The 24,658-nt window shown below is 37.3% G+C and overlaps 12 protein-coding genes across 12 annotated transcripts; 7 read left to right on the top strand and 5 right to left on the bottom strand.

The window, feature by feature from the left end:
- The first annotated feature begins 221 nt into the window (after positions 1–221).
- Positions 222–925, top strand: RHIMIDRAFT_262631 (uncharacterized protein). The gene has a single exon (XM_023611620.1). It carries the CDS (start codon positions 454–456, stop codon positions 895–897), a length of 444 nt encoding a protein of 147 aa, XP_023463544.1. The 5' UTR covers positions 222–453; the 3' UTR covers positions 898–925.
- On the top strand, positions 862–1,690 carry RHIMIDRAFT_262627 (uncharacterized protein). The gene has a single exon (XM_023611619.1). It carries the CDS (start codon positions 1,012–1,014, stop codon positions 1,438–1,440), a length of 429 nt encoding a protein of 142 aa, XP_023463543.1. The 5' UTR covers positions 862–1,011; the 3' UTR covers positions 1,441–1,690.
- A 1,501-nt stretch (positions 1,691–3,191) lies between these two features.
- On the bottom strand, positions 3,192–4,270 carry RHIMIDRAFT_294273 (uncharacterized protein; the record flags this gene model as incomplete). Its single annotated transcript, XM_023614073.1, has 2 exons — positions 3,192–3,651; positions 3,708–4,270. 2 exons carry the CDS (start codon positions 4,268–4,270, stop codon positions 3,192–3,194), a joined length of 1,023 nt encoding a protein of 340 aa, XP_023463542.1.
- A 1,588-nt stretch (positions 4,271–5,858) lies between these two features.
- On the top strand, positions 5,859–7,730 carry RHIMIDRAFT_315360 (uncharacterized protein; the record flags this gene model as incomplete). Its single annotated transcript, XM_023614992.1, has 2 exons — positions 5,859–5,883; positions 5,950–7,730. 2 exons carry the CDS (start codon positions 5,859–5,861, stop codon positions 7,704–7,706), a joined length of 1,782 nt encoding a protein of 593 aa, XP_023463541.1. The 3' UTR covers positions 7,707–7,730.
- A 596-nt stretch (positions 7,731–8,326) lies between these two features.
- On the top strand, positions 8,327–9,521 carry RHIMIDRAFT_206451 (Mnt1 protein; the record flags this gene model as incomplete). Its single annotated transcript, XM_023606909.1, has 4 exons — positions 8,327–8,766; positions 8,813–8,956; positions 8,999–9,274; positions 9,323–9,521. The coding sequence occupies 4 exons, from the start codon at positions 8,327–8,329 to the stop codon at positions 9,519–9,521; spliced, it is 1,059 nt and encodes a 352-aa protein (XP_023463540.1).
- A 168-nt stretch (positions 9,522–9,689) lies between these two features.
- Positions 9,690–11,317, bottom strand: RHIMIDRAFT_206344 (phosphate transporter; the record flags this gene model as incomplete). Its single annotated transcript, XM_023606893.1, has 2 exons — positions 9,690–11,189; positions 11,246–11,317. 2 exons carry the CDS (start codon positions 11,315–11,317, stop codon positions 9,690–9,692), a joined length of 1,572 nt encoding a protein of 523 aa, XP_023463539.1.
- Positions 11,318–12,330: 1,013 nt separating this feature from the next.
- RHIMIDRAFT_192322 (uncharacterized protein) lies at positions 12,331–12,483 on the bottom strand (the record flags this gene model as incomplete). Its single annotated transcript, XM_023605967.1, has 1 exon — positions 12,331–12,483. A coding segment is annotated over one exon (153 nt), but the record flags the coding sequence as incomplete, so codon positions are not given.
- Positions 12,484–12,764: 281 nt separating this feature from the next.
- On the bottom strand, positions 12,765–13,357 carry RHIMIDRAFT_262621 (uncharacterized protein). The gene has a single exon (XM_023611618.1). It carries the CDS (start codon positions 13,061–13,063, stop codon positions 12,788–12,790), a length of 276 nt encoding a protein of 91 aa, XP_023463537.1. The 5' UTR covers positions 13,064–13,357; the 3' UTR covers positions 12,765–12,787.
- Positions 13,358–15,576: 2,219 nt separating this feature from the next.
- RHIMIDRAFT_240502 (uncharacterized protein) lies at positions 15,577–16,725 on the top strand (the record flags this gene model as incomplete). Its single annotated transcript, XM_023609389.1, has 5 exons — positions 15,577–15,922; positions 15,978–16,081; positions 16,133–16,343; positions 16,397–16,564; positions 16,613–16,725. 5 exons carry the CDS (start codon positions 15,577–15,579, stop codon positions 16,723–16,725), a joined length of 942 nt encoding a protein of 313 aa, XP_023463536.1.
- A 230-nt stretch (positions 16,726–16,955) lies between these two features.
- On the bottom strand, positions 16,956–17,842 carry RHIMIDRAFT_46774 (uncharacterized protein). The gene is made up of 2 exons (XM_023615281.1): positions 17,381–17,842; positions 16,956–17,325 (listed from the first exon to the last, which is right to left on the bottom strand). The coding sequence occupies exons 1-2, from the start codon at positions 17,751–17,753 to the stop codon at positions 17,186–17,188; spliced, it is 513 nt and encodes a 170-aa protein (XP_023463535.1). The 5' UTR covers positions 17,754–17,842; the 3' UTR covers positions 16,956–17,185.
- Positions 17,843–18,752: 910 nt separating this feature from the next.
- RHIMIDRAFT_246017 (uncharacterized protein) lies at positions 18,753–20,782 on the top strand (the record flags this gene model as incomplete). The annotated part of the gene is made up of 6 exons (XM_023610263.1): positions 18,753–19,009; positions 19,067–19,372; positions 19,430–19,601; positions 19,653–19,789; positions 19,839–20,580; positions 20,639–20,782. 6 exons carry the CDS (start codon positions 18,753–18,755, stop codon positions 20,780–20,782), a joined length of 1,758 nt encoding a protein of 585 aa, XP_023463534.1.
- Positions 20,783–20,924: 142 nt separating this feature from the next.
- RHIMIDRAFT_240499 (putative ribosome biogenesis protein Ria1) lies at positions 20,925–24,546 on the top strand (the record flags this gene model as incomplete). Its single annotated transcript, XM_023609388.1, has 8 exons — positions 20,925–21,183; positions 21,240–21,385; positions 21,438–21,793; positions 21,846–22,055; positions 22,114–23,879; positions 23,935–24,201; positions 24,249–24,427; positions 24,481–24,546. 8 exons carry the CDS (start codon positions 20,925–20,927, stop codon positions 24,544–24,546), a joined length of 3,249 nt encoding a protein of 1,082 aa, XP_023463533.1.
- Positions 24,547–24,658: the final 112 nt, after the last annotated feature.

Genomic DNA, 24,658 nt, shown 5'->3' with positions numbered 1-24,658 from the left:
GCAGGCTTAAAGGCTCCGCCCTTTATGATGAGTAAGGGCAAATGTTAATACGACCCTTTAAACAAATGGCTAAATTTGAATTTTCTTGTTAGATTCTCTACCCAAGTAAATTCTCACTCAAACTTAAATTAATAATATTCAGCTCTTCTTAATAAAGAATCTAATTCGCAAGTCATCGACTTAATAGCCTTTTTTCAATAACACTAAAGCTGAATACAACAATGAGACTGTAATTGCAGCTTGTGATCAAGACAACACTACAGCAGCTGAAAGAAATAAAACAACGCTCATTGTTGATGCACTAAATTTACAGCCATTTGCAATAGTGGATAATGAGGGTAATGAAGAAACTGCACTTGCAAATGAAAAAGTTATTTGTAGACTCATTTCAAAGAATAAACCAATAATACCAGTATTCAATCAAAACGACCATATGAAGATACTCGTAATACTATGTGTATTAAATGCACTCCAGAAGTCAACGACGATCTTCGCTACTTATTTGGGATTTCTCCTTATGCAAAATTACTACAACAACGCCAATATGTTCCGTTAACTGACGAAATTTGTAAACTTATGAATATGGATCTGGAACTTCATCCCCAAGTGATTTTCTTTACAGTTGTAATATTGTCTGGAGCCATCACTGTTAATACAAATAATAATAAAGCAATAATGTTAAACACGGCTGAGGTATATGGTAGGACTAAATCAATAGATCACCATCGTGAACCGTATGGAAAATTAAAGGATGGTGTTCAATCCACATCTTTACCACCACCCATCAAGACTATGCATCAAGATGTGTGGCCAAATGTATTAAAAAGACAAGATGGTAGCAAGCTGATAATTGGTACTCAGGTATCAAACGTATTCGCTATGGGAAATTTCCTATAGTGATTAGTAACATCTAGTATTCGTATAGATGAAAAGATAGCTGCTTCTGTAGGTGGAACAATATCCGGGTTTCATCTAAACACTTTGGAGGATTCCTTAGGCTGCAAGATTTTCATGGATCTAGAATGTTTGAAGTTGGCCAAGGAGATAATTAGCAAACCAGAATCAGAATTTACGTCAGAAGTTAGGATTCTTAGACATCAATTAAGACAAATTCGAATTCATTTTGATTCACCATCAACTTATGCCCTCTGCCGCGCCTCTGGCCCTCTTGCTAAAAGTCATACATGCCATCCTTTTACCCTCTTTACATTAAATGAACGTGACCGTGGACGTTCTGCCTACACATCAATTTTTAAGGTAATTACAAATGAAGTTTTGAAAAAACAGGAAAATGGTGCTCTCTGCAAGGAACATGTCAAGGAATGGATTGATCAAGCAACTGGAAAGCCAGCACAAGTATTAGCAAATATACTCAACTTGTATAAAGAAGAAGAAGAGGAACTTCCCATCCTTTTCAACAGTAAACTTAACAAAGAATAGAGTACTTAGTCGAACTTTTAATGCCTTCCATTATCTCAGCTAATAGTGTTGTTGAAAGCCATATTAAACAGATCTTTGAGCTCTACTGTTGAGAATACCCCAGCCCCTCGTATTTGTAACTTAACATCATTTGTTTATTTATCGAATCATAATAAAGATTATATAGTTCTTATTTTGTATTCTATTGCTTAAGTGACTAAAAACACAACACCATGTTTAATTATCGTTGTTGGATTCTAAGATGACTGTGTTTTTTTAGAGTTGAACTCACAACATTAGGTTCACTAACCACACGAGAGAAGATCGCCTTATTGGAACCTGTTATTACCCAAAAAATAACACGACCTGTTCAAATTGTTACTCTGTAGTTATACCGTTAGTGTGCATGGATTATTTAGGTTTCAGTGATTATATTTTATTTACGATATTCAAAAGAATAAACTTTTGTTTTGTGTTGGATTTACTTTTATTGTACAGAGGATATCACAAAAACAAAAATGAAGTGCAATACAATGTGGTATAATTATAGAAGCTGCTAGAGTTTTTCACAGCCTTACGCTTGGAAGGCGTGTTGTATGGGAAGAATATTCACATGGATTATTTTTAAAAAAAAAAAAAAAATAAATAAATAAATCGCGAATAAAGCATTGAGAGGTTTACACAGTGTTTAAAAATGAGAGCAAATTAACAATCCATAAACTTAAGCAGGAGCTATATGTTTTTCCGTGAAGTTCATTTGTTCCTAATTTTAAAAGGCCCAAATTTTACAGTATTAATTTTGTCAATGGGTGGTTTTAATCTTTTCAAAGGGCGTGTTTTTTTGTCTTTATATAAGTACGCTTTTATTACTTCCTCAATTTATATATAATGCTTAAATAGGCTCCTCATTTAAGCACTTTTGAAAGACATTAATAGAGTGCTGGGCGAATGTTTTTAAGTGCTTGGGAGAAACAGAGTTACAAGCCTCGGCAATTCTGGTAGCCAGGCCCTCAGTAGCTTCGAATTGGCTACGCTTAACTTTGTCTTTTACTATTTCCCAAAACTGCTCAATAGGGTTCAGATCTGGAGAGTAAAGAGGAGATAAATGTTCCTATATACTCTCAACGATTAACTGATCGATTCTTTGGCGGTGTGGATAGATGCATTATCCATTACTATGTAATGACCCTTTAGCTCAGGAAATTTGTCCATCTCATCCATAGTTTCTGCAAGAAATTCTAGGTAATGTTCAGTAACGGTGCCTTTCAAAGAAGGCTTTTTCTTAGTTGGCACTTTGATACGCTTCGGCCACCTTTCTTGAGGATTTCGAAATCCCATAGATATGACATATTTAGCCGAGATGGCGCCCAATATGGTGTAAGATACAGCTCTTCCAGATGGAGATACCATGACTGCAGGTGTTCCTTTTGTCGATCATCCACTAGAAGGTCTCATATTGATGTTAAAAGCGGTTTCATTGACAAAAACACAATTTTCAATGTAATTCAATCACTTGCGTTCCATCTCAGGATCCATTTCATTCCATCCTTAATTTTCGCTTCACTGTTTCTTGCGGCTGGTTGAGTGCTCAATCGTTTGAATGAAAGATTACATTTAATCTTCAAAAAGTCATGAACAGTGCTCTTTTTTTATACTGAGATCTGCAAAATTTTTCTGTAAGGGAATCCATTGCATCCACTACTCGTGCTTGGGGATACTCGTCATAAAAGTTGAGATGAAACTTGTGCATGTCACCTAACTGAGGCTTGGTTCTATTGATCAAGTTGGTTTGCTTTTCTAGTGACGGTGTTGATAAATTCATGGAATAAATCGTCCGCGTTGTCCATGGTGACATCGTCAGATTGGAAGATGTCGGCAACTTGGTCGGATACTTTACGACTACTAGGTAAGGCTCCTTGTAAAAGCGTTTTACTGATCCATCCTTTAGAATAGAAGAATCGAGCAACAGCGTACTTGGCGGGGGCGCGTACCATACGATCACTGTGGTGCATGAGGGCGAAATTGGCTCTTTCTTCGGGTGAAAGGTTAACATACTTAGGATCTCGCAAGACTTTGGGATCACAGGGATTAAAATCATCCTTAAGGGTAACTTTAAAGCGTTCTAATTGTTTGCGAAGCTCATTCACATAGCCATTATGCACAAGTAACGCAACGACATTGCGGTCTGGATAGTGTATATCCAATATGCGGTTATCCGTAATATCGAGTTTTCTCAAACGAGTACGAATCTGGCCGATAGGAACTCGTGATTTAGTTGACAAGTATACGTATTGAAATTCTTGATTCTCAGATGGTAGTTGTAGGAGGCGTGCGGCTGCTTCTTGCCGTTGTAATCAGCGTTGTTGTTCATGCTCTGCAAGGCTGCGCTTGATTTGGGAAATACGTTGAGGGTTATTCCATGGAGGTGTTTGCGAGAGTAATGCAGGAAATCTTCGGAGCTGAGATGGCTGTCGTCTTCGTAATGGTTGGGTTGGTTCATATTCGTAGATTGTTGTGTCGCTTGATCTTGTAGTTCGGTCATCTGTTGACGTAAGTTGGCTATCTCTGCACGGACTGCTGCAAGTTCGGTTGAGAAGCGCTTAATCATGTCCAGTAAGGTCTGCATATCGTGTGCCTGGTCGTTTGTGTTACTGTTTTGGGTAGGTTGTGTATTGTGAAAAACTCTAGAAGTTCCGCTGTTTGATGAGTTTACAAGACTGTTAGGAGGAGCTAAAGACTGAACAATGTACATCGTGGTTCGAGCCTTAAAGGTCTTTCCACATCCATGACAACGAAATATGGGCATGGGTGGATCGGTTTTAATGGATTCATTACGACAAAATTGGCCCATCTTCTCGCAATGAGGACATCTCAAGGATTAGCGGTGGCTTCAAACTGCAAAAGCAAAGTAGCTACTGATTCCTGAGTGAGAATGTCATCCGTATTTATTAAATTATTGTTATTTATGTCGCCAGGTGGCCAGTTGAAGCAATTGTTTTCGACATGGTTGGCATAACGTACAAATATGCGAAAGAGCTTATTATAAGTTTCGAATTATGTGACAATACTTGTAGAAAAGCACTGTAATAGTTTTTTTTAAGCATCTTCTTTTTTCATGTCTCTTGAGAATGAAGGATGGCCATCGTTTGTAATCATTTGTACATAAGAAAGTTGAAATGACGGCTGATCTGCTGAAAAGGGACTTCTATATTTCTTCTTTCGCACCCCTTTATGAACAGGCCATGTCCTTTGTCAGATTCCCCGTAGAAAACAACACTGGCTTTTCTGGATCTGCGTTACTGATCACTTTCTTTTGCTGAAAGGTTGCATGTCTTATCCTTGAGTCATTTTTGAGTCTCGTCTATTGTGCCTTCTCCAACGTGAGCAGCAGCAAAACTGCAGCATCGTTTATCTTACTTCTTTATACAACTGGTGCTTCTTAATCACAAAATACCTATTACTACTTACGGTTATTGTGTTACCATCTAATTAAACTTGATGTCTAACGAAGCAATGTCGTTGTAACAGGCTTTTGGAGAGGTTTCATCAAATTCTGTAGTCTTGCTTTCCCCTTCTTCAGCCTTGAACTAATCCAAAACGGCCTCATGCCCAAGAGAAAGACGTAAATATGAAATAGAAACTTTTGAACTCATTTGGGCAGAGGTTGTCATTGTGCGGACCCCTAGATCAATACCGTAAAATGATATGTTACCCAAAGAGTCGGGAAAGGTTTTTCGTGTGTGACCATGAATATGTTTCTACATACACATATATAAAAAGAATATAATGATCTTTTACAACTGAGAATATATATACTGCTTTAATCCAAGCACAACAAATCATAACATATGGCTTATTATGAAAAAAAAAGGAAGGTCTAACTTGTCTATAACAAAGTTTACGATCATTTCAATTTTAATTTCGGAGAGTTTAATTTAATTTTTTTGGACAGTTCAATTTAGGTTAAAGTTCTGTATCTAATCGCATGGGAACACCTTGGCAAAATAATATTAGGAGGATAAACATTTTGTTCCTGCCAAGACATAGCTCCAATTGTTACCTTGCGTTTTAATGTAAGATTACATTAGAAACTTGGATCTTTTAATGCTAGAAAATTTTTAAGGCACGTTAACGTCAATGGGAGGAAAATAGGGTATCCTCTTTTTATTAATGGATGATGTCCGATCGAAAAGGGAGACTTCCTAGATTATGCTGCATTAGATCCATAAACTGGGGTTACCAGTAGTAATAGCTTTGTTAAGAAAGGCTTGGCAAGTAAATTAATTTCAGATGGTATAGTCTTCCTAGTATTCTACACGACAATGGTAAGGTCTTTAGCCAAATGTAGATTAAAGACAGCTAAATATAATTCTCGAGAACATATAAAAGAAGCCTCACGTTTTACCAAAAAAAAGTATAGTTTGTTAGTTTACTACATAATGAAGCTCAAGTGCTTAGCTCTGTGTAAGCATATCTTCTGAATCGACTGTAATGATTATAGGCCAATTATACTAACATGTCTTTTATTAGTGGTTGGCACATTGATCTTTGTAAGCGCACAGGGAGAGTCAGCAAATAAACATATTAAATACAATGTCATTGGACTTTTAAGCTCATCGCAGTCAATGGGCGTCATTGTGGATAATGTTACTTATCCCTTGGAACTCAGTTCGCCGAGCACAATTTTGTATACCGGTAATGCACCTGTAGCTAGACAGGGTTACAGATACACCAAGATTATAAAAGTAGACAACAGCACCATCAGCGAGTCATTCCTTAGATCACCTATAGAAACCAACACTCTGAATGAATTTTTCAATAGAACATGGAATAGGAAGCAAGTTGCTTCATTACCTACTGTATACAAACCACTGCCGTTTATTCATCGCATCTCTTCCGACCTACATCGCGAAGGAGAAATCCCTACCATACACATTATTGCCAATGAATCAGAGATTGCTGCTATGCATAATAATTTCACACAAGATATCGAAGTCATGGCCAGCTTATCCTACGTGTCTTTAAATGACAGCTTGACTTTTAAAAACGTTGGGTTCTCTATTTCAGGTTTCAGCTCCAGATGGATGCCCAAGGCCTCCTATAACATAAAATTGAACGAGGAAGACACTATCTATGGCTATGGGCGAATCAAGTTGAGAGCCATGGCAACGGATCCATCTTATATCCACGAGAAGGTTGCTTATGACATGGTCAAGTCTTTAGGTCTTATTTCAACCGATTTTTCTTACTGCCGTGTATTTTTAAATAATCAAGAGATTGGTTTATTTGGCTTGATCGAAACATTTCAAGAACCTTGGTCCGCTAATGTATTTGCTAATGGAAACAAAGACTACAAGAGCGGCAATCTCTATCAAGGCACAGGCCAAGGTATGAATAACACTGGTGGTTTAAAATACCAAAGTAACTTGACTATATACGAGAATGGATTATATAAGGCAAAGGCTGGCAACAAGAATGATTATGTTCCTCTTCAAGAGTTGACCAAGTTTATTGCTGATGCTCCTGTTAGTGGCCCTGATGCAGTAGCTACCTGGAAGTCAAAGCTGGATATGGACTCTGTTATTCGTGCCATGGCGCTTGAAATTCTTAATGGCTATGACGACGGATACATATTCAATGCCAATAACTATTATATTTACCAAGATCTCTCATCCAACAGGTACATCTATATCCCATCAGACTTGGATATGACCTTGGGCTTTTCTATGGGTGACATAAGGCCTTTAATAACCGGCAACTACTCAACCTTTCCCCAAATTTACAATCGCCCATTGACAAACAAAATGCTTCAAATTCCAGAGTTCAAGCAGCAATTTGAAGAAACATTGATTAACGTTACCAAGCTTCTTGTCAATCCTGCGGCGACTAATGATTTCATTAACAGTCTTGTTGAGATGATACAAGAAGATGTTGCTTGGGATGCTCAGGTTCCTCGTGTGGGCCGTGCAATTACTGGGATGTTGGATATATTAAACATACCATCTGCGAATGGAAGAGCTCCTCAAGATCTTGATATGGACATGTTTTTACGTGCAGTTGCCTCACCCCCAATAGTTGGTATGAATGGCATAAACTTTAGCTATGTCCTGGAGGATCCTATTGCCTTTAATCTAACACGTGATCTTTTTACTGTAATCGCCAAGGGTTTACCTCTTTCACAAGCAGTCAATGGCCCTACTAATAACAGTGCGTTTATGGGAGTTAAAGACTTTATCTACACTATTAGCCAAAACATCGCTAAATTTTTTAATTTTACTTTAAATTAAACGCATTAAATTTATTCATATGTTGTTCATGTCATTGGAAGAACTTTTAAAGTAATATCTAGGCACACTATCAGCATAAGTACCATCTTCGACATCTTCTTCAATCTTATTCAAGAGTGGCAACATAGTATCAAAGTGTTAGGAAACTAAAGCAAAAGTGATTTCATCGGGAACTACCTTATCCATTCGCCCTCACTCATGCGTAACAACGCTTTGATTCCATTCAAATACATCTGCTTTCAACAGGCTCTTCAAGCCAAGTACATATCTCGGTATCAAGTCTTGACATAACAATATCTTCTATTTCCAATGGGTTATTATTAGAAAACTCTCGATGAGGACTAGTACTATACGCTTGCAGTTCTCATGTAGTATGTTTGATAGATGATTTAGCAGATGAGACGATAGAAGAAGAAAGAGAATGCATTATTAAAAAAAGGGTCCGGGTAAAAATTGTTAAAGTCAACAAATTTCGTGAAGGTTAACTGGGCCTGAAAACATATTCAAGCATTGACTCTTATTGGGTATTAAATTAAGCCTATTGTTAAGTAAGCCAAGATTACACAAATGGCGCTAATATATTTTAGCTTTATTTTCATCTTTTTTTATTTTACTTAAACATGACTTTAAAGAAAAGAACTCTGTTTTTTTCAATATTTACTTTTATTTCATTATTCATAGTGCTATGGAAGCAGTTCAACACTACCAAATTAAGTTTAGTCAATAACACAAGCGACAATAGAGTCAAGGCATGCTATGTTGTTCTCGTAAGGAATAGTGAATTGGATGGAATCATACCTACTATGAGACAGATTGAGGATACGTTCAATAAGAAATACAATTATCCCTATGTATTCCTTAATAATGAACCATTCACACCAGAGTTTATGGACAAGGTGAGATCATCAACAAACTCGGACGTTTTGTTTGGTGAAATAGACCAAAGCATGTGGGGATACCCAGATCACATCAATCAAACCTACGCTGCTGAACGTAGAAAGGAGATGGAAATGCAAGGCGTACCTTATGGATCTAGTGAATCTTATCGACACATGTGCAGGTAAGCTCCTTTCCTGAATAAATACATTTCTAATTCTCCCAATAAGGTTCCAAAGTGGATTTTTCTTTAGACATCCGTTATTAGATCAATTTAATTATTATTGGAGGTTAGAACCGTATGTCGATTATTACTGCCAAATAAATTATGACGTATTTCGATTTATGAAGGAAAATAGGAAAAAATATGGCAAGTGATCTCTCTTTTTAAAAAGATATAAAGCTAAAAAAAAAAGAGATAATATAGGATTTAATATGGCACTTAAAGAACATGTTGAAACTATTCCTACACTATGGGATACTGTCCTAAACTTTACAAAATCCACCTACCCACATTTACTAGATCGTAATGACTCTCTTCTACGTTTCATCACTAACGATGGCGGTCTCACCTATAACACCTGTCATGCCTGGTCAAACTTTGAGATTGGCGATCTGTCCTTGTGGAGATCAAAGGAATATTTAGCCTTATTTGATCATTTGGATCAATCAGGCGGGTTTTTCTATGAGAGGTAAATCATGTTACACATGATTGGATCAAATCTTGACCACTCACATAGATGGGGTGATGCTCCTGTACACACCATCGCTGCTGTACTACTACTCAAAAAACATGAGATCCATTTCTTTAATGACATAGGCTACAGACATTCAGATTACACACATTGCCCAGTTCAGCAAGTGTATCGTACCATGTGTAGCTGTGATCCAGATATTAGCTTTGGTAGGACAGAAAAAAAGCAAAGAAAAAAAAACTGATTTGTATCACTAGATTTTAATCAAAACAAGAGCTGTCTTCCTCTTTATCTTGATGCAATGATGAATTAGATAATAAAGTTGTTGTTTAACATGTTTTTTTGTCTTTATTAAACTGTTAATTAGAAATATAGTATTACAATATAGATTAGAGAAAAAGTATAAAAGTGATTAGTAAACACCCTTGACTTGTTCGTCAGTGTTTTGTCTAGGAGGAAGTTCACCGGATAACTCTTCAAGAGTCTTTCCTTTGGTTTCAGGGATGAGGAAGGAAGAGAAGACACCAGTAAGCATGAATAAGGCAAAGACTTGAAGCAAGTGGTTGATCCACTTGTTGGGACCACCAATATCCTTCAAGAGACCAAAACCAACTTGGGCAATGATAGAGCCAATCTTACCAGAAGCAGCTGAGATACCGTGAGCGGTGGATCTGTAACGAGTAGGGAAACATTCACCAGGAACAATGAAAGTAGTTGTGTTGGGGCCAAAGTTAAAGAAGATTTGAGTGATGGTGTAGAGAACGATGAAGAGAACATTAGAGGTAGCAAGAATCTTTTCATAACCGAAACCAAGGATGACAAACATGATGGTGAGCATGATGAAACCCATGATCTGGATGGGCTTACGACCGAGTTTATCAATAGTGAAGACAGAGATCCAGTAGCCAGGAACGGAACCAAGCAAGTTGATGATCACATTACCAACACAGACACGGAAGACAGCGGTGTAAGGGTCGCTGGAGCCACCAAAACCGATGTTGGTAAGAATGATAGAGTTGTTGAGACCAAGACCGTACCAGGCAACATCAAGGGCAAACCAAGAGTAGGCAGCACCAAACAAGACCTTACCATTTTCCCACTTACCAAAGTGTTGGCAAAAGTCAGCCCATGAGGCCTTGGGAGAGGTTTCAACACGAGAGACGGCAATGTTGTCAGTGTAGTCACCAGCAGAGGCACCCTTTTCGATAAAGGCCTTGGCATCACGGATACCCTTTTCGACCTTTTGTTCAACGTCAATGGTGAATCGAGGAGTTTCGGGAATGGTCAAACGATAGTAGAGAGCGCAGCAGCCGGGAATGGCACCAAGACCAATGACGATACGCCAAACGTAGTCAAGCTTTGTTTGATCAGCCTTGATGGCACTTTGGAATGCAGCAGTAACGACCAAACCGACGAGACCAGCAGTGACTTGACCGATACCTTGCATGGCAAAGACAGCAGCCATCATGGCACCACGGCGCTTGGTTGTAGCAAATTCAGATGTAATGACAGAGGATAAAGGATAGTCACCACCGATACCAATACCGACAATGATACGCCAGAACGTGATCACACCCCAGAAGGAAGCAGCAGGACCATTGCCAACGAGGGCTTGGCCGATAGTACCGATAATAATAATCATCAATTCAACACCATACATTCTCTTACGACCCACACGATCAGCGAGCCAGCCAAACAAGAGTTGACCGACGACAGTACCAACAGAGCAGGAAACTTTGATAGCAGTATCAACGTTATAAGGAGTCTTGTTGCCATTATCTTGGAAGTAAACGAAACCGATCATAGCAGAGACCAGGTTGATAGCAAAAATATCATAAGCATCAGTGAAAAAACCGATACCTGAGACGATACAAGCACGAATATGGAACCAGCCAAACTTGGCATTGTCAATCTATAAAAGAAAAAGCATGTTAGGGTATGAGATGTCAAAGATCGACCTGTATTTACCTCGTCCAAGGCAGCACGACGACGTTCAAGTGCATCTAAAGCAAGTTGATCATGATTGATCCCTTCATCCATTTGGATGGTTTTATGTTCTGTGTCAAGAGACATTAATGAAAGAAAGAGTAACGAAATCACAAAAAAAAGGAAAACGGGTTTATTTTATAATAAATCAGATATTACACAGTTAGCACTTTATTATAGAAAGTAGCCAATCGATTGAACCATGTGGAAAGGTAAAGAGAGACTTTATCAGTGAGAAGAAACACTGGTTGAGAGTAGTACAATCAAAATCGGCCAATCAAAATTATAACAAAGTCCACGCTGATTCTAAATGTTCAAGTTTATGCTTCTAATGGTTCCATAGTCAGGTTATTCCATATATAAAAAAAACCATGTCATGATTGAAAAAGTCAGCGAGGGATGAGTAAAAGAACAGTTTGTTATGTGATAGTTTCTGACAAATAATTGTCTCTGGATGATATTGTCTTGGTAATTCTGTCTTGATTTATTGTCATGGTGATTCTGGCCCTTTTTTTATCTTTTTCTGTGTTAAGACATTCGCTAACCAAAAAGAGAAATATGGCACCAATAGCATTTAAGCTTTTTTTATATACCCGATACGAATGGCACTGATCTCTTTTACTGACATTATGGAAATCATAGAAGGAAAAAGAGTGTTCTGATTGGCCAGCTACGTGATAAAACGAACTGTCGTCAATGATACGTCAATTTATAAGTGTACTTTATTTTTTTTTACAACATGTGAGTATAAATATGCCAACAGTGAATTTACAGATGATTGATAATAATAACAAATGATGATTTCAGGAACGAACTGGATTAGGTTCGATATATACAACTTGGGCTAAATCTCGAAAAGAGTCAATAAAAATAGGTGTATGTCTGAATTGACCTAATCCTTGAAGAGCTTCAAATTCATCCTGTGTCAAATGAAGTTCTTTTAGCAGTCCTTTTTCTTGTTTTGGTTGACACAAATCAGCAACAGCCATAGTCTGTTTATGTTTCAAGTCATGTTGTTCATTAAAGCCTTCGTTTAATTTAGGTGATTTGCTGCCACGATCATTTTTATGAGTTTGAGTGTGTTGCATCATATTATCGAATCGACTGAACCGTCTGCTGCAACCAGGCACGATGCATTTGAATGGCTTTTCTCCAGTGTGTTTACGAGTGTGTCTCGCTAGATGTTCCGAGCGAGTAAAGACCATGTTACAGTCACCATAGCCAGTACAGCGAAATAACTTGGGTTTAGTGGAGCGTGTCTTTTTTATAGGAGTAGTATTGGTTGTGGAAGTATTCATGAAAGAAGAACGAAAGAATCAAAACGTGTATTTATAATACAAGCAAAGAGAGCGGGAAATTCAGGTACCAAAAAAAATTTTTATTTTAATAATCATGACATAGTGTCATTGTTATTCTATCGTCATCCTCATTTAACACTTTATGAAAGGGAATAATGCAAACCTAAATATAGAACATAAGCACACGTATTATATTATATTCGCTCTCCTTGCTTTTTTATTTCAATTAAAAACAATTCATATCAATTTCTTTCTTTCTTTCATTGTCAACGCGTGCGCCCGCAGCAATCAAGGAAATATCAATCAATCCACAGATAAAACAGAAATAGTCAATAATGATTACAACAGTCTTTCTCTCTTTCACTCTTTTTCTCTTTTGTTTTCCCCCTTTTTTGTGATCAATGAAAGATCCCAAAAAAAGGAGTAAAGATGGATTTTTCGAAATAGTTCGTTCATTCAGCTGCGGAAATTCATTCGCGGAAGCCTTTTTCCGTATTTTCATCATTTACTATAATTGGAATGCAAGACAACACAGTAAGCATGAAATTCATAGACAAAATGATAGACTCAACTCAAGAAAATGAAAAGCACAGAGTAACTAATACATAAAAAAAATGAACCAAGATAAAGGGCTTTTTATCAATACAACAAAATTAAAGAAATTATCGGAAAATAGATGAATTGATTGACCGCAACAAAGCCTCCCCCTTTTTTGTCAGGTACATATAAACACACACACACACACATATGTACACACACGCATGTACACACGCACATATATATATATATATATACAGGGTCATATTCATACACCATAACTCTTTTAATACATTTAAAAGAAAACAAAAAAAAGGAAAAGGACATAGAGTACGCGCATCCTTTTGTTTTTCCAGGTCAACAATATGCTATTTATTCCCCGATTAATCAACCAATGTTTACAAAAACTCAATGATTGCCTTAAAGACCTGTTGGGGATGTTTCTTGAGGGATCCTTTTATTTAATTAATTATGCATGTCATCCTTTACATAGGCTTGTAAAAAAATTGAATACAATTTTTGTATTCATTTCATTGTTACTTTATGACATAATGTAGCAAGATAAACTTGATTTGTATTCTTTCCCGACATCGAATTCGCAGGCTAAACTATAATTGAAGTAGGAAACTTTACCCAAACATCTTTGCGTGTGCTGCGCTATGTCAAGTGTCACCCCAGCACACAGAAAAGTAGGTTGCACAGAAGCAACACTTGCTATTTTTTATATTATTTCCCATTGTATTCGTTTTCTTTCTCCCTCTTTCTCTCTGCCTGCGGCAGATGAATACAAAAGGAAGTTAATGTAACTAGCTGGTTGGTTTATTCACCCTTGTTAGTTTATCAAACATATTTGTTGTCTTGTGAACCAGAGACAGAGCTATAGGGATAAGCTCTGGTTTAATAGTCTGGGAATGTTGAAATATTAGCGTCAAAACTAAAGTTGGTAGTGTGATCACTAGTGTTGGTCTTGATTGTTGGTGGAATTACATAATGATTTTCCATTGTTGGCTATTTATAGAGTAGCCTTCTTCTGAGTTGACAATGAGAACTATATTATGCTTTACAAAATCAAGAACAATATATTACTTTTCCCTTAATCAATATCTCTCAGCCCATCAATTCTGAAATTGCAGGATCATATAAATAGATGATGTCTGTTTATAAATCTTTGCATTCACAGAAATATCGCACAAGAAAACTTGACAAACTCATTATATAAAGACGTCAGCATTTTGAAATGATTATAAATACTTGTCCTCTTTAAAGTAGAACCAAAATTATGTGTAGATTTTTTATTACAGGAAATAACTGCCCTCTATCTGTTTGTCCACTGAACCCTGAGCTAATGATCATACGAGTCAAAATCAAGAACATTTTATTGATTCCAAAAGCAAATAGAGTCATGGTTTGTTCTTGAACTTTATCAGCCTTACACTTTAGTATTACTCTAAGGGAAATGAACTCCAAATACGACGATGATGGTGTTGAACTGCTGCATTATTTGAGAATATATGGTTCAGTTTAGTTTTAACCACTTTAATCTCAAGAAGTTTTTGAAAAATAAAAAGCAAGTCCAGTGTGTCCTTCCAGAGGCAAAGGTATCAATATCATCAGTCATGATTATTTGCTATAAATATGTTTATTTCCAACAGTAAATTATCCCCTGATTTGCTATCAGATATGTAAACTGAGAACAACTTGATCTTGCACATCTTCAGTATTTTCACTTTCTTGACTGATCCTTTCTTTGACAAATTCAACTTGTGCTGCATGCGTCAGATTATAGTAAGATATTGAGAATAATCTTAAAGACAGATTGCTTGTTGGTCGATGAAAAAAAAAGAAATAATTGAAATGTTTGCGATCATCAGAAGAAGTAGCATACCAGCTTTTCTTAAATCTTACAAATAGACAACAATTATACTTATAATCATGATTTATACTTGATTTTTATTTTATTGAATCAAAGCTATGAACTATAGAAAAGGGAATATGTTTATTTATATCAATTTAGGTCTATAAAATCTGACAACTTGGCTATTCAGCTATTATAAACTGACCTCTCTCCAATTTAACGTTCCCTGTGCTACCTCCATTGTAGGCACGTGACTACGCTTGAGTTTAAATTCATGCATAAACATCCTCAATGCTATTACTGACAAGCATCTTATAGACAAAGCACTCTCTAATCATATGCTTTGGGTATTTGTATTGACATAGACAATGCTAAACAATGTGAGATCAGTGACAAAAGCATTCAATACTATGACTATTTGCTTCCAAAGTAGATGACAGCAAAAGCCTAAATAACTTGGCAAGATATAGTAAAAGGATCGTTGATATCATTTATATGTCGTTGTCTCTCTCTCTCTAATCGGAATAAATCCAAATTATCGTCAGGGGGTCAAGAATGAAACATGACAATAGGGACATTTGTTTATGCCAATTTTTTTTTCTTTCTCTTCTTCTTCAATTTTAATGCTTGACGTTATTCCTTTTGAAATACTATTCAAAATTGCTTCTTATTTGGATATAAATGATATCGACACTCTTTGTAGTATAAACAAGTCACTTTCACTTGTTGTTCGTAATGACCTATTTTGGAAATGTCTTTGTTATCTCAACGGTATCTCTCGTTGTTTTCCAGATTTATCATGGAAAGAATTGTATTGCTCTATTCGTTGTCCTGGAAACTGTCCTCATCTTGCACAAAATGGTTCCTTTTCCATCTTAGAAAAGAAAAGACACTTTTGGTCGCTGATCCGTGATAAACAATGGATTGGTCATACTTTATTTTGTCTTGATCCTTCTTGTGATTTTGTTGGTAAATTCAAACACACAAAAGTCTGATAATATATGTTGAACAAAATAATTTTCAGGTGACAAGCATACATTCAATGAGCATCATCCGAATCATTTCCTTGCCTTTTCTCTCACTCAATTACGTCCATGGGATCTTTGGTGCTCTTCATGTTCAAAGATGGTACGTTTCTCATTTGACAAATCTATGAGTTATCTAAAGTATATATTTAAGTTTTATTGTCACAGCATTCAACCTGTTGAAGAGACTATGGTCAAAGCCATCTATTCCTATTATCTCATCGAAGATCACTCAGACATGAATCATTCTATTGTTGAAGGCAGAAGGTCGATCGAAAGAAGAATATATCGGTCTCAGACGATGCGAGAGCCTCAACATATCATTGAAAAACATTGGTATGATCAGTGGACAAACTTTATATATGGTAATTAAAGGAGGTCATTTAGTGAATGTTTATAGATATTCACCATGTATTAGGTGCAGACCAGCACGCTCCTGATAGGCTTGACAACAGTAGTCTCTTTTGTCAGGATGGTTCACTAAAGCCTGATCTGTCATTTGGTGCTGACTTTGAGCTAGTAACAAGTACAGTCAGAGACTACATCATCAGGGCCTATGGTGTTCTTCATGAACCAATTTCTATAGGTAAATATGCGTGTCTGTTTTCCGAGATCATATTCATATGTTTATTAGATGACCTAAGATGGAGCAGTGAACATTGTCGACTTATTCATTCAGTTAATGTCAATTTACACTTTATTCGAAGTCTTTCTCCTTATCCAGTCATCATCACCGAGAATCAATAAACTCCCGATTCTTCGAAATTTGAACAATAGTGATTATTACTATGTTTGGTAATAATACGATTAACAGCTTTTTATTTACCAAACCCAAGTGGGCCACTTCAAACAATGAAAGAAGTATCTAAAAACCCCTCTGGGCTCGAGGGTAAAAATATTATAGCTTGAAGGAAGGGACAAAGAAGTGGATCTCAGAAAGGAAGGCTATTGAGAGAGCAGTAGTTTGAATCAGTTCTGTATATATTGCTTGAAGATGACACAGTCTAGGGTAATATTGCTGTGATGTTTCTATTGTTAAACGGCCATAAATCACTCTACAAACTCGGTACCAGAAACCTTGATCAAATAAATCAGTCGATAAATCTGAAACATCTCGTAAGATATAGTAATTGATAAAGCTTGAGCTTTCTACCTGGGTGTCATGTTCTTGCTCGTCTAATTTTTGTTGCTTTTTATTGCGAATCAACTATTCTGATGCAGGATATAGAATAGGACGCATCATAAGATTATACTGAAAAGAAAGGGGAACCTTAGTCTGATATACTTTTTGAAACGCATACAGCTTGTTGTGGCAAATCTCAAGACTCCACAAAAAGATGCACTCCCCTAAATAAATAAAGCCTCATTATACGATTGCTTTATCTTTTACAAAAGAACATACCTCTGGCATGGAGAAATAGCGATTTTAGAGTCATTGATGTATGGATTGTTGCTTTATAGTATTTCTTGATGATGGCATTCAGCATCGTCAGCACGCCAAAGCAGCCTTTCACATGATCGTAACTAACGCGAGAAATGTCATTTAGCTTGTACTTGCCAGAAACTTCCAACAAGCAGATTTCTATGCTACTTTGAAACAGAATTGCACCATCAGCCTTGCGCTCTTCGCTGCAAGAAAACAGAGTATGCTCTCCACAGACGAAAGAGAAATCAGTGTTTTTTAGAGCATCCACTGCAAACTCGGCTATTGGCCATACGATGTTATAGCTGATGGCGATCCTCTTTTCCAAATCTTTCTTAAATAATGTCACCATACAATTGAGCAAAGATGATTGTTAAAACTTGTGGGAATATAAAATGATGATTACTTACGTAAAAAGAAATCTTATACAAAATTGATGCTTGGTTGTTGAATTAAGAGCCTTCAATAATTTCTCTTATTTCTCTTTTTGGTTTGTTCTGACAACAAGAAAACAAAGATTAGATATATTATATTTTGCTTGAAGATTAAACTAAGTCAGTTACGCTACCTCTTCAACGGCAGAAAAGAGGCAAACACTACATGCACCAGAAAATACACCAGAAGTTAGGCTAATCCTAGGAGCACTGCCTCTACACATTACCTATTATGTCACCTAACAAAATTTTTCAACCATCTTGGTTTTGTTTCTTTTCAGGAAGAAGAAATAAAATAAATGTTGCTATTTTTTATTCTAGTTTTATGCTGTCGTGTGCTATCAACAAAGATGCAAGAACACATGTAATTATGATAGCATTGTATTTCATACCAGAGACAGCCTTAGGTTAGACTTTGGTAGGAGTTGTATAGTGACACCACATGTAGTTTCCCAAGGAGACGGCTGTAGTATTGGCCTATTTTCTGGTGCATTTTTGAGTGCACCAAGCGTTTGCCAGAAAAGACACCTTGATTCACACAAAGAAAAAGTACGATGAGATTATGTGTATCTTAAAGTGAAGAGAAAAAAGAGATGATAGCACAATCTATGTTTATATATGAAGAATCTGAGTTGTTTAAATTGCGTTGACCACATTCAATAAAGGGATAGCAGATCTTGTAGCAACATTAGGTTCAACTCTAGATATTATATTTAAACACTGAATAGTAGCGTGGATGCTACACATATATTCAGTGCAGGTGGTAAACGAAGTTTCTACTTCATACGCGTCAAGGCTAAGATGCTCATACAACCTGATCAATAAACATTCCCCCTTTTTTTATACGCGTAAATGTAAAATAATATGTGCAGGCGCGTACTTTAATTTTTTTTTTTCTTTCTTAATTAATTTTCACAATGTCAATCAATAAGAAAATACTCATCGGCCCAGCAGAAGAAGAAATTAGAACTAAACTGTCTCAGTCGAGAGAGCCTTTGGAGGTTATCAAGGCCTTTCAAAAGGAATATGGCCTTGATCTTCCTGGAATCGAACACATGTATCCATTATTAGATCTCTGTGGCTATAGTCGTTATGAGATTCATAAAGCTTGCTTAGAGGCACTGAATAAAGAAACAGTTAGATACATTGAAAGCCCTTCATTCCAACTTGAAAAGTATGTGTTCTTACATTTCAATACACAGATATTAACTCTTCAAAAACACATGTACAGTTTTTATGACTTGTTCAAGAAAACCTTTCCTTATATTCATATACCTCTAATGCAGCCGATTCCTATGGCTCTTTTAAAGAAATTTGAAAGACATGTAGAAGAAGATGTGATTGCAAAGTTGAAATCAGACATGAATATCTTTGCTAATTGTCCACTCAACATCAAGCAGCGCGTCTGGAAGCAAGACGAAGCTTTCTTTCATCAAAGTATGCTACCATTTCTCAATAACTATCATCATGACGAAGCCTTACAAAAATTGACTGTCAATTTGAAACCGGATAGTTATCAAGAAGTGATCGAACAAAGGTAGTCTTTTGTTTTGTTTGATGATCATATTCGATAGACATTAACTCTTTATCGTAGACGGACTCATCCTATTGTTCAAAAATTCATGGAAGTCATTGATGGTGATCCGGATATTTATAGGATGTTTATAAAGATGATCAGAATCGTATTTGAAACAACACCTTATCCTACTCTTTGTTCCCTGCGTATTGACATATTGATGAATTATCATGATTTAGGCGTAGAGAAGGTAAGAACTATATAAATCACGGGAATAAACACCAATGCACTTTGTTATTAGATTTATGATATGGATCGGTGTCATCAATTGATCTGGTCTCTGGATACATGCGTGCGTAACCAGAACTTGGATGAATCAATCATCGAAAAGATTAAAGAATGCTTTGATGACGTGAGAAATGGCACACCACTCTACGCGTAAGAGAAATAAACGATAGAAGACAATGACTCATACTATTTACTATAGTGACTTTGCTATGGTTCTCATGGACCCTATGATTTCGAACTTTTTAACATCATGTATCGTCAAATGGCTAAGAAGTAGCGTGGATGACAATACACCTCAGGGTGTAAATCTAGAAGAACTCATCGACTATACCGCCAAATTGCTGAACCTGGCAGAACATGCACCCATGGCTATTGCAAATAATACAAGAATACCAAGACTAGATCAAGAGCTAAAAACATCGCTCTGGACAGTGATATGTAGTATATTCTTGTCTGAGGATGCGGACTACAAAGTGCCCATAAAGGAATCAGATTATACCATTCTTCATACTATGCTTCAACGCAGTGATATTGCACGCAAGGTCTTTGTTCATTACCTTATCGACCGTGTACAAGAACGAGATATAGGCACACTTAATCGATGTCTCGCCCTGGTTATGAACACATGGCCATCAGAAAATTATGATGAAAGAGGAATTATCTACAGACAGACATATGTTGGCTTTGTCAGAACTATGATTGACATCTTGTCCAAACGCAACCTTAATGAACTCGTTGCTGATGTCAGGTGGAGACAAGCTGTGGTGGAAGGCTTTTTAATAAAAGCGGTCGCATGGGACGTAAAGATACACGATCAAATGATCTATTTGCTCACTGAATACTTTAATGATCCAAAATTGCTCATCAAGTTAGGACCTCAAGTGGCCATCCTATCTGATTGGGCAGATATGATTGTGATGAATGGTCTGGTGGATGATAAGGTATACATATATATATATACATGCAATTGTAAGGTCATATAACTAACCTTCCTTCTAGTATAGGGATTATTTGAGAGATGCTTACATTTATCTTGTTACAAAATCACAAACTGTTCTAAATGGTGATTTTAAAATCATGCCTTCTGCAGTTATCCATTTCTGTGAAACAGGAAACACCTTTTCATCCCAAGCACAACTTTAATAAATAAATCTATCCGCAGGAAATAAAGAAATTCAGGGCTCATAAGACGGACAAAGTGAGACGGCTGTGTAATTACTGCGGTCTGTGGCTTTTTCTATTCATATTTGAGCTGAACTTGTGATTTTTACAACTTGTATTTCATATGCCAGCTATTACGCCTACGCAGCTTGCTGCTCTACAGCATAATACAAAGAATATTCGAAACATTTGTATACTTGCTCATGTTGATCATGGCAAAACAACACTATCTGATTCACTTTTGGCAACCAATGGTATCATTTCTTCCAAAATGGCAGGAAAAATAAGATATCTTGATTCTCGAGAAGACGAACAAGAAAGAGGTATCACTATGGAATCAAGTGCAATCAGTTTATACTTTAAGCTTCTCAAGACAAATGAAGGTAAAGAAAAAGAAGACTTAAAAAGACAAGTCTAACATGTGTGTCTTTTACAATAGAGGGTAAAGCTACGGAAAGTGAATACTTGATCAATTTGATCGATTCACCTGGACATGTCGATTTTTCTTCTGAAGTATCCACAGCCTCGCGTTTATGTGATGGTGGCCTTGTTCTAATTGATGTGGTCGAAGGAGTCTGTACACAGGTAATTCCATCTTAAAGAGTTTCGAGAGGGGAAAGACTTAGCTTTGCTATAGACCATATCTGTATTACGCCAAGCATGGATAGATAAAGTACGACCCATACTCGTGTTTAACAAGATGGATCGATTGATTGTAGAGCTAAAGATGACACCACATGAAGCATATATCCATATCAACAAAATTCTTGAACAAGCAAATGCGATCATGGCTACATTTTTCACTGGAGACTTGATGGAAGAGGAGGCTTTGAAGCTCGCAGCAGAGAAGGCACAGAAAGTCGAAGAGGAAGAATTTGATACAAACAAGATTTATGACTGGAGTATGGAAGAACATGATGACTCTGATATTTACTTTGATCCTGCGAGAGGAAATGTCGTGTTTGCAAGTGCTGTCGATGGTTGGGCATTTAGGTAAAGGACTACTAAAGCTTGTTAGAGATGACGTGTTTAATCAATTGTGTAGAATCCAACAGTTTGCATCGTTTTATGCAAAGAAGCTTGGATTTAAGGAACAGGTGCTTCAAAAGTGTCTTTGGGGAGAATACTACTTTGATGCGAAAGCCAAGCGTGTTATTCTTCCAAAGCATCTGAAAGGAAGAAACTTGAAGCCAATGTTTGTCCAATTTGTACTTGACAATATTTGGGCAGTATACAGCAGCGTTGTGATCGAACCGTAAGTTTTGTACACACACTGATAACATGTCTCTCTTACATTGATTTCTCTCATTCAGGGATAAGGAACGCGTCGAAAAGATTGTGAATGCATTAAAGATCAAGGTACTACCCAGAGACTTAAAATCTCGTGATTCTCAAGTGCTATTATCTGCCATCTTCTCTCAATGGCTTCCTCTTTCTACTTGTATACTTTTAGCCATCATTGGACAACTGCCACCTCCATCTGATGCTCAAAAGATACGTATACCAAGAATGTTATATCCCAACGATCGCTTTAAGCGAAACGAGCAAGTTGAACCTACCAATACAGTTGAACAAGCACTTTACAACTGCGACACGTCCGATGAAGCACCTGTTGTTGCCTACATTAGTAAAATGTTTGCTGTTCCTGTTGCATTATTACCAGAGAACCGACGAAAGCAAATGACAGCTGAAGAGATGCGACAGAAAGGAAGACAGCAACGTGATTTACGCGCTACTCATGCGCTATTAGACAAGTCTGGAGAAGGTATTCCAATTGATGCTGAGCAAATCGCTGCCTTGACGGAGGAAGTGGAAGCACTCGAAAAGCAAAACATGGAAGAACTCAAGGGTGAACGTATCATTGGATTTGCTCGTCTTTACAGTGGCCGTATACGTGTTGGACAGAAATTATATGTGCTTGGTCCCAAGTATGATCCCAAGTCTCCTAATAAGCATGTATCTGAGATCACTGTCGAAAGCCTGTATCTTATCATGGGCCGTGAATTAGAGTGCCTGGAAGAAGTTAGTGCGGGTAATGTGTTTGGTATTGGTGGATTGGAAGGCCACATCTTGAAGAACGGCACATTGACAAGCACACTATCTGATGTCAAAAATATGGCCGGTGTAACGTTGGAGAGTGCTCCAATTGTGCGTGTAGCTCTGGAACCTGAGGACCCTACTGAGATGAACAAATTGGTCGAGGGTCTTCGTCTGTTGAACCAAGCAGATCCTTGTGTTGAAGTTATGCTTCAAGAAACAGGTGAACATGTCATATTAACTGCTGGTGAACTTCATTTAGAGAGATGTTTACGTGACTTGAAAGAACGGTTTGCCAAGATTGAAATCCATGTATCTGATCCAATCGTGCCTTTTCGAGAAAGTATTGTCCGTGGTGAGCTGCCGATCAATAAGGAAAAGGACGGCGTTAGCTTGCCAAGGGGTAGAATTGACATCAAGCTGAACTCCAAACATCTCACCCTTCAAATTCAAACGGTTCCTCTTCCTCCTCGAATCACTGAACTCTTATTGAAGCATGCTCCTTCCATCAAGGCTATTGTCGAAGAAAAACTTGCCAAGAAGATAGTAAAGATCGAATCTGACGAAGACTCTCTCGAAAACTCTGGTAACACCAGCACAGCAAGTAGCAATAAACTTTTATCTGCTAAAGAACTACGAACACTGCTTGAAAAAGAATTTATGGAAGCCAAGAAAGAAGGTGGACCATTTGCACAATATTGGGATGGCATCGTTGATCAGATATGGGCATTTGGTCCTCGTCGTACAGGATCAAACATTTTGGTCAATCGAGTTCCCGGATATGTTAGACGATCATTCTTTGAAATGGATTCAACAAAGAGTACAGAGATTGTTGCTGATCATGCTGATGAAGTAATCAAGGTCGAAGAAAACGAGAATGATTTGTCCATTCTAGATTTCGATTTCCATATCCATACAGGATTTCAATTGAGCACCTTGTCAGGTCCCTTATGCGCTGAACCAGTGACCGGTGTCTGTTATATCGTTCAAGCAGTCGATATTCATCCACCTGAAACTGTCAATGGTGGAGAATCCACGGATAGTAAGGAAATTCTGACATACTTTAGATCACAAACTCACAACATTCTCTTCTTTAGCGCGTTCTCGATTGCATGTGATCCAAGGACAAGTCATTGCGGCCACCAAAGAAGCTTGCCGTCAAGGTTTCCTTGATTGGTCACCTCGTTTATTGCTTGCGATGTATACATGTGATATCCAGGCTACAGCTGAGGTTCTTGGTCGTGTTTATGGAGTCATTTCAAGACGTAAAGGACGAATTATATCCGAAGACCTTAAGGATGGTACACACTTTTGGCAGATCCATGCTTTATTGCCTGTTGTCGAAAGTTTTGGCTTTTCTGATGGTAATGGACAAAAATGTAGTGAAGCGTATATTACTAACTCATTTTAGAAATTCGCAAGAGGACATCTGGTGCAGCTAGCCCACAGCTTGTGTTTAGTGGATTTGAAATGCTAGATGAAGATCCTTTCTGGGTTCCTACTACAGAAGAAGAATTGGAAGATTTGGGTGAAAAGGCAGATAAAGAGAATTTAGCTAGAAAGTATATGGACATGGTTAGAAAGAGAAAGGTAATAAGAGTCCAATCTTTTGGTTCTCCTTTGGGCTAACGTCTTCTTTTTAGGGTATGTTTGTAGAAAAGAAGTTGGTAGAACATGCCGAAAAGCAGCGAACATTGAAAAAGAATTAAGACCATAGAAATATAATGTAACTTTTACTGCAATAATAACTACATCTTGTACATAAAATAAAAATGGCCCTCTCGTCAGTTCAATACCTTCCTTTATTATCAACACTTGGGT

Source organism: Rhizopus microsporus (assembly GCF_002708625.1).
Source record: "Rhizopus microsporus ATCC 52813 unplaced genomic scaffold scaffold_16, whole genome shotgun sequence".
Lineage (NCBI taxonomy): Eukaryota > Fungi > Mucoromycota > Mucoromycetes > Mucorales > Rhizopodaceae > Rhizopus > Rhizopus microsporus.
This window is presented reverse-complemented; position numbering and strand designations above follow the sequence as displayed.

Coding starts and splice junctions, on each gene's coding strand:
- RHIMIDRAFT_262631 (XM_023611620.1), top strand. CDS start 454: ATGTGTATTAAATGCACTCCAGAAGTCAACGACGATCTTCGCTACTTA.
- RHIMIDRAFT_262627 (XM_023611619.1), top strand. CDS start 1,012: ATGGATCTAGAATGTTTGAAGTTGGCCAAGGAGATAATTAGCAAACCA.
- RHIMIDRAFT_262621 (XM_023611618.1), bottom strand. CDS start 13,063: ATGAAAATACGGAAAAAGGCTTCCGCGAATGAATTTCCGCAGCTGAAT.
- RHIMIDRAFT_46774 (XM_023615281.1), bottom strand. CDS start 17,753: ATGGTGACATTATTTAAGAAAGATTTGGAAAAGAGGATCGCCATCAGC. Junction 17,326..17,380: donor GCTATTTCTCCATGCCAGAG/GTATGTTCTTTT, acceptor TTATTTATTTAG/GGGAGTGCATCTTTTTGTGG.